This window comes from Arvicanthis niloticus, chromosome 6 (assembly GCF_011762505.2).
Source record: "Arvicanthis niloticus isolate mArvNil1 chromosome 6, mArvNil1.pat.X, whole genome shotgun sequence".
NCBI classification, from domain to species: domain Eukaryota; kingdom Metazoa; phylum Chordata; class Mammalia; order Rodentia; family Muridae; genus Arvicanthis; species Arvicanthis niloticus.
This window is the reverse complement of record NC_047663.1, coordinates 34,086,444-34,105,878: the sequence shown is the minus strand read 5'-3', so window position 1 is coordinate 34,105,878 and position 19,435 is coordinate 34,086,444. Positions and strand designations below refer to the sequence as shown.

Below are 19,435 nucleotides of genomic sequence, written 5' to 3'. Positions count from 1 at the left end.
GGCGGCGGGGACGCCCGGAGGGGGTCGGAGCGGCTGGGGGCGGCGGCGGCCGGGCCGGGGCTCCCCCCCCGCCCGCGCTCGCCGCCGCGGTGGTGCGTCCCGGAGGTTACCGGAAGTGGCCGCGCTCGGCGCTGCCATGTTGAGGAGCCGCCGCTGCCGCTGCCGCCGCCGCCGCCGCCGCTTTGTTGTCGCCTCCTCCGGCTGAGGAGGCTCCCCGAGCGGGGGGAGTGGGGAGGAGGGGGGTCGGCCGCCGCAGCCATGGAGGCCAACTGGACCGCGTTCCTGTTCCAGGTACTGGGGGCCCCGGGGGGGCCGGGGGGCCAGGGGGGCCGGGCCGGGCTCGGGCGGGCGCTCCTCCCCTCCCGGCTCCGCTCTCCGGCCCGGCCTTAATCCCCCTTTGTTTTTCCGCCCGCCCGCTCCGGCGGAGCCGGGCCGCTGAGGTGAAAGGAGGCGGCCTCGCGGGGTGCGGGGGAGAAGCAGGCCTCGGGGTGAACCCGGGCCCCCCCAGGCACACACGCACACACACCCTTCCCTCCCGCCCTGAAGGGGAAGGGAGGAGGCCGGCCGCTGTCACCACCCCGCGGCCCAGAGAAAGGAGGGCGCCGGGCCGCTGTGTAGCGCGGGCCGCTCGGCCACCGCGCGCCTGACCGGGGCCGCGCGGCGCAGCAAGGGGGTCCCCGGGTCCCGCTCCAAGTGCCCATCCATCTTTCGCTCGCGCTTTCGCGTCACCTCTCTTTTTGTGTGTGTGCTTGTGTGTTGACTTTCTGACCCTCCTCTCACATCCCGCGAATAGCGGGTATCTCTGGCTTCGCCGCCACTCCCCCTTCTCGCCGCCCCCTCGGGTGTACCCAACGGGGGGTGTTGCGAGCGTGGTTCCCCTCTGCAAACTTTTCTCCGTTCCTAGCCTAAGTCCTAGGCGAGCCCTGGCAGCTGGTCCCCTCGCCTCTGTCCAGCTCCTGCCGTCCCATTGAGCTTGGGGAATCCCCGGGCCGGCGGGGCCGGGCGGGGGCGGGGAGCGGCGGGGCCGGGACTCCTGCAGGCCCGACCTTCCCCAGAGCGCGTCTCGCTAGTCTCGTTCCGCGGCCCGCTCGAACGTTCGCTCCGGCCCAGTGGGCGACGGGAAGAGGAGAGGGAGCGCAAAGTCCGCGTACAAAGCCCCCAGATGAGTCATTCGTGGAGTGTGGGGGTCTTCTTTTTTTTTTTTTTTTTTTTTTCCTTTTTGCCAGAAACTTCAAAGCTAGTGTTAGCGGATACTTCAGCCTACCCTTCCCCTGCCACTTTAACGTGGGACCCCTGTTTGGAACTTTTCCCCCCCTGCTTCCTTTCTGTTTGCAAATGCATTGATGAGCAATAGAGATGAGCACACGCAGAAACTTCAGAACTGAAGGTTGGAAGCTAGTCGTTTTTAAAATGTGTCCTTCCCGCCTCCCTCTTTTGAGTTATTTTCCTAAATACTTCGTGAAAATTCCAAACGCATAGCTTGGGCGCTTGAGACCTTTGGAAATGCAGAATCTTCAAAGATTATACCCTCAGCATCTGGTCCCATCCCGGTGGAGTTAATATAGGGAATTGGAGAATTCAAAATTACCCATTGTGTAATCTGGCTTGTCCTATTAAGACATATTTCAAATGTGGGCATTTTTATTTTAAGTAATTATTGAAATTCTTAAGATTTTGTAACTCCTGAACGTCCTACTTTATCATCTCGATCTAGTATTGGTTTTATTGTGCTTTGATGAGCTTGTTAATAAAGTGATGGTCAACTTAAGAATTCGTTGGCAAAGAAACACAGGACTAGCTGGCATGAGGATTGGTGCAAAGATGGCAAATGCTTTCTTTAGCGGAAGCTTACAAACGGTCGTTTTACAGTAAAGGATTGATACGCTTTAGATGTAGCTTAAACAATATTAGACTGAGTGTGAATTTGATAGAGGCTGAACAAAACAAGTCCTTTATGTAAGGGAGAAACCCATAGTTCATCTTCCGGAAGTTAGTTGAAAGATCCTATGAAATACTTTTAAAAGCTACTTAAACGATTCTTTTCCCGGATAAAGCTAATGCCAACCTGTTCATTTTCCCCCCACCCGATGAGGAGATGTGAAAGCTCATATTTAGTCCTGGACATGCAGTGTGTGCTGTGAAAATCTTTGAAAAGCTGTAATTTAGAGCTGAGGACAGTGAGTAAAGAAAGCCATTCATATGGAAAGGTGGCATAGCCAGGCAGTTCTAGTTGTCAGTGACCCCCACTGGGGAAATGCAGAGTTAAAAAGTCTCAGAGCATCATGCTGAATTTATATTTTTAAGCAAGGCTTAATAACCTGCCTGCTTACCAGATAACGTGGTGGGAAGTGAAAGTGTAGCTCTTAAAATATTTGATGGATGATTCGTACAGGACATTCGAGAGATGACTCACCGATGCTAATTTGTTTCAGTACAGAATCTTTTACCCTCTGGCAACATAGATTTCATGGTTCCACATCTTACCACCCTGGGTGATGAAATAACATTTCTGGTTTTGTTGTTGTTTTGTTGGTTGGTTTGGTTTGTTTGTTTGTTTGTTTGCCAGTCCCCAGCGAAAGGAAAACTTGAGGAGATGGAGAGCTGTACACTTGAGTTAGAAGATGAAATTTAAACTTTGATGTGGTAATGCTAGTCAAATAAAGCTTACTGAGAACTTATATTTGAGAAATAAATCACTTCACTGAAAGGCAGGCCATGGTTGTCAGAGAACAAGTTGAGGAAAATTGACTTTCTTAGCTAGTGGAGAAGTGTGGGCTCCCAGCAGTCTTCAGAGACTGATTCTCCTAGTGCTTCTGTAGCATTTTACTCAAGACATAGGGACCTGGTGTGGCCCTCATGAGTGAGTGTCAGTGATGCTGTAAACGAATCTGTAACGCATAAACACCTGAAATGGTGAATGACAGAAATTTCTTTTAGTATTCCATCCTACTAATGGTTGTTTACAATTGAAAAATAGCTCAAATGTTATAAGTTTGAACTTTGTCCAGAAGTTTTGCATTCTGCAGTGTCCGATCTGTTAGCCTTTGAAATTGTATATCCTGAGCTAGCTTCTTCAGCTCTTAACTGTTTGCAGTCTGCTTGGAAACTTGGGTATCCTGCTTAGCTCAAAAAAGAGTAAGATCAGAGACCAAGTTCTGCTATCACCTGGGTGAGTAGACCCCAAGTTCTAAGAGCTGCACAAATTAAATGAAAACGAGCTATAATTCAGTAACCCATTAGTAGCTACAGTTTCTGAGTATCATTCTAAAGCCTGAATGACATTTAGGTCAAAATTGTTAAATTCAGACTACTGCCTTTGGACGGACGCCTTGCTTCCTGACCTTTGGGGGAGACTGGTTCCAGGCATAGCCGCTGACTTCTCATGAAGTGAACACATGGGGTAGATGTTCCTGACTGTCAGGGGAGGAGCTTTGCCAGTCTCCTTGGGCATTTGCTGTTTTGTTTTCTGTGTCTTTAATCAACTTAGCTAATCAAGTGACTAATCAAGCGTATGATAGTAAGAAAAACTGAAGTGTCTGAGGTAGTGGGATAGGCTCTTCTTCAATGTTATAGGCTTAAAATATGTGGGACTTTTAGCTTTATCCTTTTAGGATTACAGATCTCAAATATAGGGCTCGGGTTCACTGTCAAGTATTTCAAAAATAATGTTGGTAAAGAATAACATATTATGGAGAGCTATTTCAAGCTTTTCCCATCATCTTCTAAAATTTCCAAATAGTGGTCTGGCTCCACCAGTCTTGAAGTAGAGAAGCACATCCTGACAGCATATATCTAATCCCTTATCCAAAGCAGTGGGTAAGGTGGGTGAGGTGCAGTGCGTGCAGTTTGGGTTTTGTTTTACTAGTGTTGGTTAAGGACGCAAACTCTAGTGGAGGATTCGTGATCTGAGAAACAACTGGCAGGTGTTTTGCCACCTTCCCAGATGCCTTCCCAGTTGATAAATGGCAGCTTTCGACTCAGCCAAATCTTGTAGTGGTGTTAAGTGATGAACTTTCTAAGTAGAGTTACTGGCTGCTCTGTGTCTCCACAGAGCACCATTCCTCATTGCTTAGCGGGCCCTTTCTCAGTCACTGGGTTTCTTCTTATAGAAAGGGAGAGAGAGACTTACTTGGTGCTTTTTCTGTCCTGAGTAACAGACAGTAGATGATTGTGTTAGTCACAACAGAGTTTGTATGTTGATGCAATCTAAGGGACTGTTAAATACTTAGTCTGGCATTTTATTTATTTTTTGACAAGTTATTTAAACTTGGTTTCTGTATTGACAGTCAGAACGCAAGGGGTTGCATCAACTAATATCCCTCATGAACCAGGGTACTGTATACTTTAGTCAGCTGTTTGAAAGTACGATTGCTGTCAGCAGTGTAGATGTAAAAACATTTTGATCAGCTGCAATTTTTATTGTTTTGTACCCAGAGCTCTTGAGAGTCTCTGCAGCTCTGTTGCAGAAAACAAGAGGACAGCTCACAGGCTCCTGGACTATCTCTTCTGCTCTCCTGTCTGGAGCATGTTGAATAGTTAAGGTCACTGTAGAGGCTCAAATTCTCAAGTGTAAATGTTTGGTTTTAGGCCCACGAAGCGTCCCATCATCAACAGCAGGCAGCGCAGAACAGCTTGCTGCCCCTCCTGAGCTCTGCTGTGGAACCCCCTGATCAGAAACCGTTGCTTCCAATACCAATTACTCAGAAACCTCAGGCTGCACCAGAAACATTAAAGGATGCCATTGGGATTAAAAAAGAAAAACCCAAAACTTCGTTTGTGTGCACTTACTGCAGTAAAGCATTCAGGGACAGCTATCACCTGAGGCGCCATCAGTCCTGCCACACAGGGATCAAGTTGGTGTCTCGGGCAAAGAAAACCCCCACCACGGTGGTTCCCCTTATTTCCACCATTGCTGGGGACAGCAGCCGAACTTCGTTGGTTTCAACTATTGCAGGCATCTTGTCAACAGTCACTACATCTTCCTCGGGCACCAACCCCAGCAGCAGTGCCAGTACCACAGCAATGCCTGTGCCTCAGTCTGTCAAGAAACCCAGTAAGCCTGTCAAGAAGAACCACGCCTGTGAGATGTGTGGGAAGGCCTTCCGGGATGTGTACCACCTCAATAGGCACAAGCTTTCCCATTCGGACGAAAAGCCCTTTGAGTGTCCTATTTGTAATCAGCGCTTCAAGAGGAAGGACCGGATGACTTACCATGTGAGGTCTCATGAAGGAGGCATCACCAAACCCTATACTTGCAGTGTTTGTGGGAAAGGCTTCTCAAGGTACTGCATTTTGCTTTGCTTCTTCGTTATGGTATTAGTGGGCTTCAGCTTGTCTGTGATCTAGGCTTACGTGAAGAGATGAATGAGCAAGGTCTGCATTAGTAGAGCAGGTGCTGATGATTATGATGTGCTCAAGGCTAACTCTGTTTGCTGTGATTGACAAGTGGAGACACAGCACTTAACCCGTGATGTCATTTAAGGAGGTACTTTGGTAACTCCAGGCCTTCATTTGGCACATGGATTCTTATAACTCCAAATATCCCACCAGTGTTTAGTTCCATTGGAGAACTGGATATAAGGATCACTGTGCAAATCAAAGAAATGTTCCTGTTAGTTGGGATGAACTTGGATATTCTTTTCTTCTCTCTCTCTCTCTCTCTCTCTCTCTCTCTCTCTCTCTCTTTAGATTTATTTATTATGTATACAGTAGTCTGCTTCAATGTATGCCTGCAGACCAGAAGAGGGCACCAGGTCCCATTACAGATGGTTATGAGCCATCATGTGGTTGCTGGGAATTGAACTCTGGGCCATCTCTCCAGCCCCACCTTGGATATCCTTAATGCAACTTTTAGCCAGGTCATCCTCTACCATACCCCCACCCTCCCCATTTTTTATGTTTGTATTATTTCATTAAAAGGCTATTAGAGTTGACATAGTAGTAGTTACTTCTGGTATTGGAACTAAAACTTTGAGTGTTTGTGATTGTAAAGAATCAGGACTTAGTATGATCTGCAGAAAAGTAATAGGTGAGTGATTAAGGTTTGTGTTTGTGACTTGAGAGGTAAGGAGATTTGCACTGAGGGTGGAGGGAGTTGGTAATTCTTGCTTTCTGCAGGATGCTCCCTGTAGTCTGCCAAGGTGCAGTGTCACATAAGTAGCATTCTCTCTGAGTGTTCCATTACATCTTCTGTTTGAAACTCTTTTACAGGCCTGACCACCTAAGCTGTCACGTAAAACATGTGCATTCAACAGAAAGACCTTTCAAATGCCAAGTAAGAGTTAAAATGACTTATCCTTACATAGCACTCGGTGCACATTATCCAAAAATTGGAGCCAGTCAAATCTCTCGCTCCTCAAATAGTGTTCAAGTCACTGATTGGAGTGAATGTGGTTCATTGGAATTCTACTTTTATAATATGTATGACAGTATATTTGTATAATAAAAGATGGTTTTTAAATATAAGTATATTGTTTTTGTGTAGCTACATTTTATGTAGCTCCCTTTCCTTAAACAATGGCAATTTTTGGTGTTAGAGGGGAAATTTTTTTGTAAATAAAAATATGTGTATGTGTATATACCTAAGTGTGTGACTGTGTACCATATGTGTGCAGGAGCCTGAGTAGATTAGAAGAAGGTATCAAATCTCCTGGAATTAGAGTCACAGATGGTTGTGAACCACTACATGGATGCTAGGAACTGAACTTGGGTCCAGTGCTCTTAACTGCTTAGCCAGCCCCTTTTGTAATTTTTTTTTTAAGACTTGGGTTTTTTTTTTTTTGATGTTATGTATATGAATATTTGCCTTATGCATATTTATATATGCACTGTGTGCATGCCTGGTGCCCAAGAAGGGCAGAAGAAGTTGTCGGATCCCGGGAACTGCAGTTACGGATGGCTGTGAGCCGCCATGGGGTGCTAGGAAACAAACCTGGGTCCTCGGCAGAGTAGCCACTGTTCTTAAACAATAGCCATCTCTCCAGCCAAAAGAAGGGGATTGTTTTTAGTGCATTTTCTGTTATCACTGGGATAATTGTATTTTCTGGATTTTTGTATGCTGTTACCAAATTGGAAAATTAAATATATATATATATATTTAGATTAGTGATTTTGACATAAATTGTGAGAATAAAAAAGTTAAGAATTTTGCTAAATCAAATGACTGTTTTAGGCATTCCTGATCTTAGTCTGTTGCTGGACATTTGTTAGTTCACCTTTCAGTTGTCCATTAATGACTGGTTTTATTAAGTAAATGACTTGAATTCTAAGAAAAACCTAATCCTGGAAGAAGGGTGCAAGTGCCATTGAGTGAGTACTAGCCGTGTATCAGGCTCTTAATCTGCCAGGAGTTTTGTGATAGCTGTTAATCCTATTCCATGAGACATCAGATAGGCTGTCTTTGTTCAGGATTGCACTGCTTAGTGATTTGCACAACTCAGTTTAAATCCAGGCTTTTTGTTTTTTATTGTTTTGTCCTTGCAGTGCTGGGAGTTAAATCCATGAAGGAGGTACTCTATCACTGAGCCCCACCTGCAGCCCTAAATCTAGGTTTAACTGAGTGTGGGCCTCATATCTTTTCACTACTCTGTGTTGATGTTTTCTTCTTCCAAAATAGAAGCATCTAAAATTAAACAGATGTTTTACTATGATCTGTGATTCTCGGTAACACATGCAATGAAAATTATACTAGTTCAGCCAGCTTGCTGATATGGGTAAGGGTAATATGTAAAATATACGTACTTTAAAATGAGTTGAACAGGATAGTCTATATTTAAAAAAAGTTTTCCTCCCTCATGCAGACATGCACTGCTGCCTTTGCCACCAAAGACAGACTACGGACACACATGGTGCGCCACGAAGGCAAGGTATCATGTAACATCTGTGGGAAGCTCTTGAGTGCAGCATATATCACCAGCCACTTAAAGACACATGGGCAGAGCCAAAGTATCAACTGTAATACGTGTAAACAAGGCATCAGCAAAAGTAGGTGATGTTTTAGATTGTTTTGCATTTCATATTGATGAAAATGTAGGTTTTTTTTTCAGTATATCAAAGATAATTGTGCCTATGCTTTCAGGACTGTATTAATGTTTCTCTTGTTTCCTCCTATCACCAAAATAGCATTGGAGAGAGTATATTGGGTTGGAACAGTGCTTTAAATACATGTATGCAAACAACAGTGTTACACTCTCCATTCATTTGCTTCTAGTTCCATACTTGTCTACTACTAATTGTACCATGGAGCAGAATTTCATCCAGCTGTTTTCAGTGGTGGTGTTTATGAGGCTTGATAAGAGCTCAGGTGCTTAGAATTGCAGCAGCTAAGTGTGGTCTTCACACCTGTATTCCTAGAGCATGGGGGGTGGAAGCGGGAGTATCAGAAGTCCAAGATCAGAGCTTACTACAGAGTACATTTGTGAGACTGTCTCTCAAAGTAATATAGGATAATTTAATACAATAATAATAAGCTGAGGATGGTGGCACATACTTATAATCCTAGCACTTGGGAGATAGAATTGGGAGGATCAGGAGTTCAAAGCTAGCATCACCAACAGACAGTTTGAGACCAGCCTGGACTACATGAGACCTTTTGTCAAAACATGCATGTGCATGCTTGCGCGCTCTCTCTCTCTCTCTCTCTCTCTCTCTCTCTCTCTCTCTCTCTCTCACACACACACACACACACACACACAGAGGGGGGCATATCATAACATTTGAGGGCCTGAATATTTGGCTTGCCTTAAATTCATAATTGAAGACAAAATATTCCAGAGACTTATGGATAAAATTTAATACTTAATTTACCCAACTTTTTATTTTAAAAATTTCCCTAACCACTAGAAAAAAGTTAATAATTCTGTATGGTATTACATATATATTTTATGCAACGGAAATGCCAGATTCTATAAATAAATGTTCATGAATGGCTTAAATAAATGGGAAAGTTTATTATGTGTTTTGTTTTGTAACCTTGGCTGACTTGGAACTCAGAGATCTGCCTTCCTCTGCCTCCCAAGTGCTAGTTAAAGGTGTGCACCACCACACCTGGCTCATTTAATATGTTTTAATCTCATCTACTTGTGCATCTTTGTGAGTGTACTGGGTTCATTATCTAGCATGCTATACTTTATGAAAATTTACTTTTAATGTGTGTCATTGTGATAAATATGTTTGATAGATTAGGTATTGAACCCATGCTAGCATTATCCAACTTCCTTTTTCAAAGATTATTCCTTTTTAGTATAGCTAAGAATTATTTTCTTTCTTATAGTAGTTTTCTGTAGTTCTATAGATTATTGAAAATGATATTTAGTGGGTGTACACAAATCCCATTGTGCAGGTATGGAGATCAGAAGGAACTTTGGGGATTTGATTCTCTCCTTCCACCACATAGGTCCCAGGGATTGAAGTCATCAGGCTTGGTGGCAGGTGCCTTTTACCTGCTGAGCCATCATGTTGGCCTTAGTTTCCCGGTTTTTAGTGAACGTATTTGTCTTACTTGATATAGATACAAGCAGGGGAAAATGCACTATATTAAGAGCTATTGGTTAAATGACAGTGGTTATAGAGGCACAAGGAGTCAAAGCATCTGGGTTTGGGTGTTTGTTGGGTTTGGAACATGGTCTTACTATATAATCGGCTGGCTTAGAGCTCACAATGTAGACCATCAGATTGGTTGAGAACTCATAGAGATCCATCTGCCTCTGCCTCTTCCTCCTGAGTACTGGGATTAAAAGTGTGCCAACCACACCCAGCTTGGGTTTCTTTGCTGCTGTTTTTGACAGGGTTTTATGTTGAGAATGGAACCCAGGCCTTCCTGCATGTTAGCTAAGCATTGTTACAGCTGACCTATATCTCTAGCTCCTAGGTTTGGATTTGAAAACGTGGCTGTACTTTTTTAAGGTAAACACAGTGTTTGTACTTTGTCTTTGGAATAGCGTGCATGAGTGAGGAGACCAGCAATCAGAAGCAACAGCAGCAGCAGCAGCAACAGCAGCAGCAGCAGCAGCAACAACAACAACAACAACATGTGACAAGCTGGCCAGGGAAGCAGGTAGAGACACTGAGACTGTGGGAAGAAGCTGTCAAAGCAAGAAAGAAAGGTAAGAAGGGGCTTTCAGTGCTCTGGGTGTGGTTCAAAAAGTGTGGAATTTAGTATTCCAGGTAATGGAAGTGGGGGGACAGCAGTGTAGGAGTCTAGCTTCACACTGCTGTTTCACTGGACAGGATTTAGTGCAGGCTAGTATTGGCAGCAGAGCTTCCATTTAGGACTTTACTGGGACATGTTCTCAGTGCTTCCTGCCTTGTTTTGTTTTTCCTGTGGATTTACTTTTTGTTAGATACACAGTCAAAGCTAGGCACCTTTTTTTTTTTTTTTTTCTGTTTTGTTTTGAGACAAGGTCTCTCTCTATAGGCCTAGCTATCCTGGAACTCTGTATGTAGACTAAGCTGGCCTCAAAATCACAGAGATGGACCTGTCTTTGCCTCCCAAGTGCTGAGATTAAAGGCATGTACCACGATGCCCATCATGGGCTCCTTTTAATTTTTAGAATGTTCCCACTTTTTGAGGTGAATGAGCTGTCTTTGAATATATTCATTTTCTCATAGTTTATTTTCTATTTCTTAGGACTGGTCCTACAGTGATTACTTGGTGGGTAATTCAGGCCTTATATCCTGCTGTCTTTTCTCTTGGCCCTTGGTCTCTCTTTTAGACCTTTGAAGGGCTGGCCCTACCTTAACATGTCTGCACCTCTGCTGTTGAGGACTTTGTATACAAGTTGAGAAATAATGATAATTGTGTAGTACTTGAAAGTAATACTGTGGGGTATTCTCACTAGAGAAGGAGTCGAAGTGTTTGAAGTCATAGTAAGAGGGTGCTTGAGGGCGGGGTACAGTTCAGTGGTAAACATCTCCCTTCTATGTACAGTACCAAAAGTTTGATCCTCTAGAGTGAAAAGAAGACTGGAGGGGAGGCAGGGAAGTGGCACCTGAGACAGAAACGCCTTCCTTTGAGCAGAGATGAGAAGAACCTCAGCAATGGCACCGTCACCCAGGAAGCAGAAAGCGCGTGTGCCTTCTCCCATTCCCACTCCATGCACACTTGTGTTCCTGTTGCTTTCAGTCTGTTCTATTTGCTTTGCACAATAAGACTTGTTCAGCTCATCTTCCGACCTGCATTAAACAGAATGCTATTGTGTTCTTGTTTGTAGCTGGAGTTGCTCTCTGTTAATAACACCACATTTAGGGAGAGAGGAGACTGCTATATTGAAAAGCTAATGAAAATCTAAACATGAATCAAAAATGTCACTTTTTTGTTTGTTTTGTTTTTTTGAGACAGGGTTTCGCTGTATAGCCCTAGCTGTCCTGGAACTCTCTATATAGACTAGGCTAGACTCAAATCCACAGATCCACACCTAGCCAGAAGTGTCCTTTAAATATTATACCTAAATAAATTTAAAATTCCCAAACCTGGATAAAAAAGTCAGATAATCATTGAGGGAACTTTAACTTTATAAATTTCCCAGGCTCCATTTCAGTTTCTCTATTGAATATACCTTAAATTTTTTTTTTTTTTTTTTTTTTTTTTTTTAAATGAAGCCTCTCTAGCTGGTTTCCATCATGAGTCTCGTGTGGCAACTCCTAGTGTGTAGTGTGGCGCACACAGATAAGGTCACCCCATCAGAGAAGGGCTGCGCACAACTCCAGCTGTAGATATGCATGGGTGTTCAAGGTCTGTCTCCTTACTGCCATTTTATGGCATATTGGTAGGTGGTACTGAGTTTTCTTGAGGGGGAGTGAGGTGAACTGTCATCTTCTAGGGATTTTTAAAATTAAGGTTTATTATTTATGTGTATGAATGTTTTGTCTGAATGTATGTCTGTGAACCATGTGCATGCCTGGTGCCAGCAGAAGCCAGAATAGACTTCAGATCCTCTGGAACTGGAGTTACAGATTCTTCTGCGCCACTGTGTAGGTGCTGTTAGAACCCAGGTTGTCTGCAAGAGTAACAACATACTCTTAACTGCTGAGCCAGCTCTCCAGCTCCAGGAATCTTTTAAAGAACTATTCAGGCATTGCAGCGTAACAAAGACTGGGGTTCTTTGACATGCCACAGGACTTCCTTGCTTTACTTAGTCCAATTTGGTCTGCTTAGTGGTGTGTGTAATGTGTACATTACATGATACTGGGCATGAAACAGATAATTATATCAGCATTAGAAAGAAAAGGAAGTGGGGGTGTGAAGGAAAGAAGAAGTCAAGACTGAGTAGTAGCTTTTCCCTTAATATAAGAAGCTTTATAAATCAGGCACACCTTTCATCCTATCACTGGGAAGGTAGAGGCAGGTGGAAGATCTCTGTGAGTTTGAGGCCAGCCTGGTCTACATAGCCAGTTCCAGACCAGCAAAGGCTACATAGTGAGACCCTATCTCAAAAAGAAAAAAAAAATTACAAACTACATTACTTAACTTAATTTTCCTCTGACTCAGACAGACACTGAAATAGTGTTCATTGTTCTTTATCTGTTTTTAAAACCTCAACAGAATGTGGCTTTCCACCCAAGAAGCCCTAAACATGTGCACATGAGTAGATCTCTGCTAGGTACATTGTGCCGATTGAGAAATCACCAGCACAGCTCTGTGTGGATAACTCTTTCCCACTGGCCTGCTGGTGGTTGACTCTTCCCAGGAAAGGCTAGAGAACTCAGGAGAACTGCATGAAAGAAGTGAGAACATTTAGTCCTACTTAGAATCTCTGCTCCCCAGAATGTCTTGCAGAAGTTAACTGATACTCTCAGCATCTCTGTGAGGTAGGTAAGTAAATCTGAACTGAAGTCAAAAGGTCAGGGCTAAACAAGTTGCTCAAGTCCTCCCAGGCATTAGAGAAGAGATCCATATAGTGGGGTCCCTGGCCCCAGGATGTGCTCAGGAGGTCCTCGCTTTGTATTTGATCACTTGCTAGAAACTGTAATTTGATTTATTAAATGTTCTTTTTAATTAAGAGAAATTAGTTCAGAAGCTGAATTTTGCTTATAGTTTTGAGAGTCTAAAGTCCCCCTTTTGTCTTCTCCTTTTAGAAGCTGCCAACCTGTGCCAAACCTCCACGGCTGCTACGACACCTGTGACTCTCACTACTCCATTCAATATAACGTCCTCTGTGTCGTCTGGGACTATGTCAAACCCAGTCACAGTGGCAGCTGCAATGAGCATGAGAAGTCCAGTAAATGTTTCAAGTGCAGTTAATATAACCAGCCCAATGAACATAGGGCATCCTGTAACTATAACCAGCCCCTTATCCATGACCTCTCCTTTAACACTCACTACCCCAGTCAACCTCCCCACCCCTGTGACTGCCCCAGTGAACATAGCGCACCCTGTCACCATCACATCTCCAATGAACCTTCCCACTCCTATGACATTAGCTGCCCCTCTCAATATAGCAATGAGGCCTGTAGAAAGTATGCCTTTCTTGCCCCAAGCTTTGCCTACGTCACCGCCTTGGTAAACAGTATTATAAAGTCAAAATTTGGGTTAAAGTAAATATTTACCAGCAACTTAACTTTAGTTGATTAAAGCAAAAAGCAGACCATGAAATTGGGAGGTATTATTATGTTAGTTAATAAGAGTGTAGTAGCTCCAGTTTTGCTGGGGTTGTCGAGAGTAGGGTATATGTGTGACTTATCACTGGACCACTTTAGTTTAATCAGAACCCCCGTAGCTGACAGCATTGCTTAAACATGATAGTAGCTGGCAGGGTGAAATGCCAGAATTAAAACCAATCATAAAACCATTTCAAAATAAAAAAGCATTATTTGTTTTTATTATTGTTTTTAATACAACAGAATCATTTTTTTGTAAACACTAGCAGAGTTCTTCCCTCTGTATAAGGTGGATGGTTTTAACCTGAAGTTCTAAGCCCACAGACTGAGAGCCAGTGTAGCATTGTCTGTGGCTTTGTTCAAAGTATGAGTGAACAGAGGCATCGTCATAATAAAATGCATTTCAGAGAATATGCATTTTACCTTTGGGAATATGTTAATTTCAGGCAGCATTCCCTATGGGAAAGGTGATACCAGCTCTGATATGCAAAGCATATGATAATTTATCATTCTAACTTCAACATATAATAGGGATTGTGACCTGATATTTGGAGATGTAAATATTGCTCAGCATATTAATCCTGATGGAATATAGCATTGTAGTTGACTTTTTAAAAAAAAAAAAAAGAAAGAAAAACTTAAAAAAAAAAAAAACCCAAGAAATTGTGTTTTGATGAGAAAAGGCCGCAGCTGACTGAGGAGAAGTCAGGTGTGCACACAGCAGGCTCCTAATGGGTCAGTGGATCCAGTTCAGGAGTAAGAGAACTTTGGAACAGTTTAAATCTATTGCTTTAAATTGGAAGACATTGGAGGCACTGGGATGTGATATGCCCCTCTCTCTCCCAATCAACGTCTGTTGATGTTACAACAGGCACAGATGTGTTAGATGCTCACTAGAGTTTATGTCTTATATTAAATTGTATACAGTTTTTATTCTAACCACTAACTAGGTAGTATGCCCCTTCAGAACAAGCAGAGTGTATCTTTTTCCCCCCTCCTTCTGTTTAATCAAGTATTGTGCAGATTTGTTCAACTTTGTAAATATGGACATCACTTTTTTTTTTTTTTTCCTTTGGGAAAAAAAAAAAACAAAACACTTGTAACCGCTTTCTGGAGTTTTCAGGGAGGCAGCTGTCTGCATGCTCCATGGAAACCCTGCAGTGACTGTGCACGTTGAGACATGTGCTTTTTGTTTCTTAGCGGGATGCTTTATCCCTGTACATACGGTAGAAACCAAAAGCTAGGGAAACAGATACTCCTTACGCCATCATGCCACACCTCATGTTTTCAAAGCATTGTGTTAGATACGAGTTCATTCAAACCAAGAGGCTCTAATTGTTTTCTACATTGCAATGTGTTTTGGGTCTTTTTCATTTTTAATCTTGCAGTTAAGAGATATGGAAATGAGTTTTAGCCCTGCAGAATGCATGCAGGACTGTCACACCAGATGACTTCCGTTTGTTTATACCCCACTGTGTCAGTACAAACATCAAAATACCATGTCTAAGGCAGACTTCCTACATCAGGGACAGGTATCTGTGTGTCATTATACAAAACAGTTCTAGGGGGATGAACTACATAGTAAAAAAAATTAAAATAAATAGTACCTAGTGTAAAATAATTTTATAAATGATCTTTTGTACTTTAGGACATTAAATTGTACAACTTTTGTATATATAAAGCTTAGGAACTTTCTGTTTAGCAGGAAGGCAACACATTCCTACACTTTTAATGTATATGTTTGTTATAATGTCCATGTAAACATGCCCTATGTTTGTGCCTTTTAATTAGTTTGTCTCAATAAACAAAATGTAGAGAAAAATATGTAGCTATGACTTTGTTACAACAGTTCTTATCCACAGTTGAAAAATGGTTTGTTTTTAAGTGTAGATCATTATGTGTGGGCTCCTGCAAGGGCTCATGGGGGAAGGCCTAGGAATGGCACTGCCAAGACCCGGGAGGGCAGTGGTCACATGTGGAGGAAACCCTCATTTCCTGGCATGTGCGCTGCCCGCTGGGCTGTGACATCTCTGTTGTGCTGGCAGTCATGGTCCGTATGAGACAACCCAGGCTTCCTCCACAGTGGCCAAGGAGCAGCCCTCAAAGTGGGCAGGTGTGGGCCCTTCCCCCAGGCTACAGCGTGGTCATAAGATCCTGAAAGTATTAGTTCTTACAGGAAAAAAGATGTATACTAGAAATGATTGTTTTATCAATTCATTGTAAACAGGAGTGAGACTTCATTGTATGACTTCAGTTAAAATGCTATTTTGTATGCATACTTTATTCACTTAAGAAGCTTGTCTGCAATAATAAAGCCACGTTGTGTCTTCTTTGGGGAGGGAGAGAGTTGAGGCAGGATGGGCGAGGGTAGGGCAGAGGGGGCACAAACAGGCCGTGTGGTGAAATCCTCCTGTCTTGGAACTGAAACTGAGTTGTGATGCTGATGTACTGATTCAACCGTGTGTCGAAGGCACCGACGGACGGCCACCATTCTACAAAAAGGCAGAGTATGTTTTCCCTCCCGGTTGTAACCCGGTGGAGAGCTTTCCCTTTATCAGATTGGCAGCTAAACAGTTGTATTAGATAATCTTCAAATCTGACATCCAGCCTGTTATGCTTGCTCTAGGGCTCGCTGCTTGGCCTGCATCTACCTTTTACTGTGTATTCATTTCCCTCCTAAGGTGTGCTCCTAAATGAAGGTTTCTATGTACGCGGATGATGATTTTACCTGTCAATACCAGCACTGTATTACTAACATGCAAAATACTGCAGATTTATTTTGACAAATTAAAGTTAACCAGTCACAACTGTTATGATGGATTGCTTAATGCCGCAGAAGCTTCCTCAGTTCACTGTGACGGTAGAAAAGTGATTGAAGTATTACTTCCCCTGGTGTGCACCTCCTTCTTAGGTATATACTGGGCTGGGAAGGGAGGGGTGGTTGGTACCATGGTGCCACAGAAAAGGGTGGGTGGAAAGGCACCAGACTACTGAAGAGTAATCACCCCTGCCACCCAGCTCCACTAAGGACTGACAATAAGCCAGGCTAGGGTAGGCATTGTCATGTAAAGCCTGGTGGGTGGGTGGGGGAGGGGTTAAGGCAGATGTGACAAGTACTCAAATGACAATATCACCAAGTAGCAGATCAAGATTCTGACTCTTCATTTAATGGAAAAGTTTTGGGTGCCTCCAGATTTCCTGTGATAGTTGCTTTAGTCTCTTTATTGATTCTGAATACAGCTGGAGGGATCATGTTCCTTGTAATGTTTTTGTCTTGGGAATAAGGGAAGCTTCATTTCACTGAGTTGCTAGTTGATCCAGCCCCATGTGTCAATGTTTCTGTTCTTCAGGGGCTCCATAATTTGGTCCTCTGGAGAAACCTGAGGTCAGGATATAGAGGGTAGAGGTTTGCACTTCATTATTCTCAAGGACCACTGGACAGAAGGTGTGATCAGTCCTTAGGCTGACCCAGCTTCCTGTCCGTTTCTTCTCTAAAGTGTTTATAGCCTCAAAGAATACCACTCAGACCCATGTGGATCTGTAAACCTCACCACCTTGGGGCTGAATATTGACTGAACTTGGGGAGTAAAGTCCAGTTTCTTTTAGTAAGCATCTAAGGTGGGTCCAGAGAACCCAAGTTTGATTCTCAGCACCTGCATCCGGAAGCTCACTCCTTTTTAATCCCAGCTCTAGAACATCCAACACCTCTGGCCTCTGGGAACACCCGTACTCAAGAGGGCATGCACACAGACAAACACACGTGCATATAACTAAAAATAATCAAAATATACAAAATACCTTTAAAAAGAGAATGGGGCCACTCATAGTAGGTGGGTCTTTCTACCTCAGCATAATTAGGCTCGTCCCCTCCCAGATGATTCTAGATCCTGCCAAGTTAACAAGTAACATTAGTTACAGGCCTAGTTCAATTTTGATTTAAGTGCATATAAAATGCTTATCACGAGGCCTGATGCAGAGTATGGGACCTCAAACTCAAAAGATTTTATTTTATGTATATGGATGTTTGTACATATGTGTGGCTAGTGCCCTTAGTGACTCTCATCACTGATCATCTGCAACTGGAGTTACAGTTGATAGGCTCCATATGGGTTCTAGGAATGGAACCCGAGTTCAATGGAGGAACTCTTAGCTGCTGAGCCATCTCACCAGCACCTAGAACCTCAAATTCAATGCATCCCATCTTTACCCAGTCCTCTTGCTTAGCTTTTGTTTAGGCGGTGCTGGGCATCGAGGCACGGACATAGTGATCAAGTGCTCTGCACTGAGATACACTGCCAGCTCTCTTAGATCCTGCCTCCTTTATGATGATATCAATTGGGGCGGGACTGTCGTTCAGCCTCGTCTCAGGAATGAGAAAATCCGATGGAAGACACGTTGGAAGGCTACCAATTGGAGATTAGCTTGAGATGCGAACTGAGGGGTTCATGCTAGAATCCCGAAAAAAACCCAAGAGGTCAGGAGATGGGCTATGTGCCTGTCTGGGTATGGTGATCTTGGACAGGCATTCCTTTCTCCCTCCTCTCTCCACCTTTACGGTGTCCATTGGAGGTATTGGGGTACAGCTCTCTTGAGCAATCCCACCCTGCGGAACAGCAGCCTCCCCCTTTCCTTTCCAAGAAGAAAGGGAGTGGCCCCACCTTTTTAGGTAGGATGAAGGACAGAGGTCACGCATCCTTTTAGACCAGTGGTTCTCAACCTGCGGGTCGAGACCCATTTGACAATCCAATCTCCAAAAATATTTACATTACGATTTATAACAGTAGCAAAATTGCAGTTATGAAGTAGCAACGAAAGTAATTTTATGGTTGGGATCACCACAACATGAACTGTATTAAAGGGTCGCAGCATTAGGAAGCTTGAGAAACCACTGTTCCTAGATCCTCTTACTCCTGAGGCAGTTTCCGCCCTCCTAGGATGTCCTGGGCATAGTGCAATAGGCAAATGCGGCGTTGCCATGGCTGCAGCAGTCCAGGTTTGTTCTTTGCCTGCACCTTTGGTTTAATCTACTTTGTCGGCCTCTCTGCAGCTTCCAGGCCTCTTTCTCCCTAGAACTGAATGCCAGGGCCGTGGGGGAGGGGCACCAGACCAACAAACAACTCTTTCGGAGCGCCAGCCCCGCCCTGCCTGGAACATCTCTGAGCTGGGATTGGCTGAGGTATACTGAGCCCTGATTGGTTGGTTTTATCCTCTTGCTCATTCACAGATTGCGGGCTACTGCATCTACAGAAGCTTGTATGTGGAAAGCTACTTCCCTTCTACACTTGGCAAGATAATTTGTAATCATTCCACGTAGACAGGCAAAATTCAATTCCATGGTTTCCCAAATCCGGCGCTAGCTCCTCTAAGGATGGCTGGCTGAGTCGGTTTACGTATCCTATATCCAAATCCTTTGAGAGCAAGCTAGGGAACCAGCCTGTGCGAAGGAGTGGAGGAACAAATATGTTTTGCAACCCAGACAAGACCGTGACTTGTCATGGAGGGTCGACTGCTAGGCTACCCTTGCACCCCCTTCGCCAGCGGCATCTATACTTACAACACCTCCTTCCTTTGGTCATACTGACCCATGTGCTAGAAATGTTTTTCCTTCCCATTTACCTATTGTTATAATGTGGCTAAATGCTTTTGCTCCTTTGGAACCCGTTCCTTACCCCAGTCCCCAGAGACAAAGATGATGCAGAGTTTATGCAGGGAAAACTCAAAGCAAAAACAAAACAAAAAAGTAAACAGGGTGTCATAGTCTCTGTGGTACCTGTTCCATGACTCAGTCAAGAATGCACATCCACCCAATTCACTGTCACTCTATTTTCTCTTCTCTTCT

The 19,435-nt window shown here is 43.7% G+C and overlaps 1 protein-coding gene across 3 annotated transcripts; it reads left to right on the top strand.

Moving 5' to 3' along the window:
• Positions 1 to 4: 4 nt before the first annotated feature.
• Positions 5 to 16,409, top strand: Vezf1 (vascular endothelial zinc finger 1). 3 transcript variants are annotated; one of them, XM_076936052.1, is made up of 6 exons: positions 5 to 291; positions 4,588 to 5,282; positions 6,211 to 6,274; positions 7,782 to 7,983; positions 9,939 to 10,103; positions 10,928 to 11,613. In XM_076936052.1, the coding sequence occupies exons 1-6, from the start codon at positions 259 to 261 to the stop codon at positions 10,939 to 10,941; spliced, it is 1,173 nt and encodes a 390-aa protein (XP_076792167.1). In that variant the 5' UTR covers positions 5 to 258; the 3' UTR covers positions 10,942 to 11,613. The 3 variants fall into 3 exon arrangements, with proteins under 3 accessions (XP_076792167.1, XP_034360779.1, XP_034360778.1); XM_034504888.2 differs by lacking the exon at positions 10,928 to 11,613 and adding an exon at positions 13,075 to 16,409 and having other exon boundaries at positions 11 to 291; positions 7,800 to 7,983; XM_034504887.2 differs by lacking the exon at positions 10,928 to 11,613 and adding an exon at positions 13,075 to 16,409 and having other exon boundaries at positions 12 to 291.
• Positions 16,410 to 19,435: the final 3,026 nt, after the last annotated feature.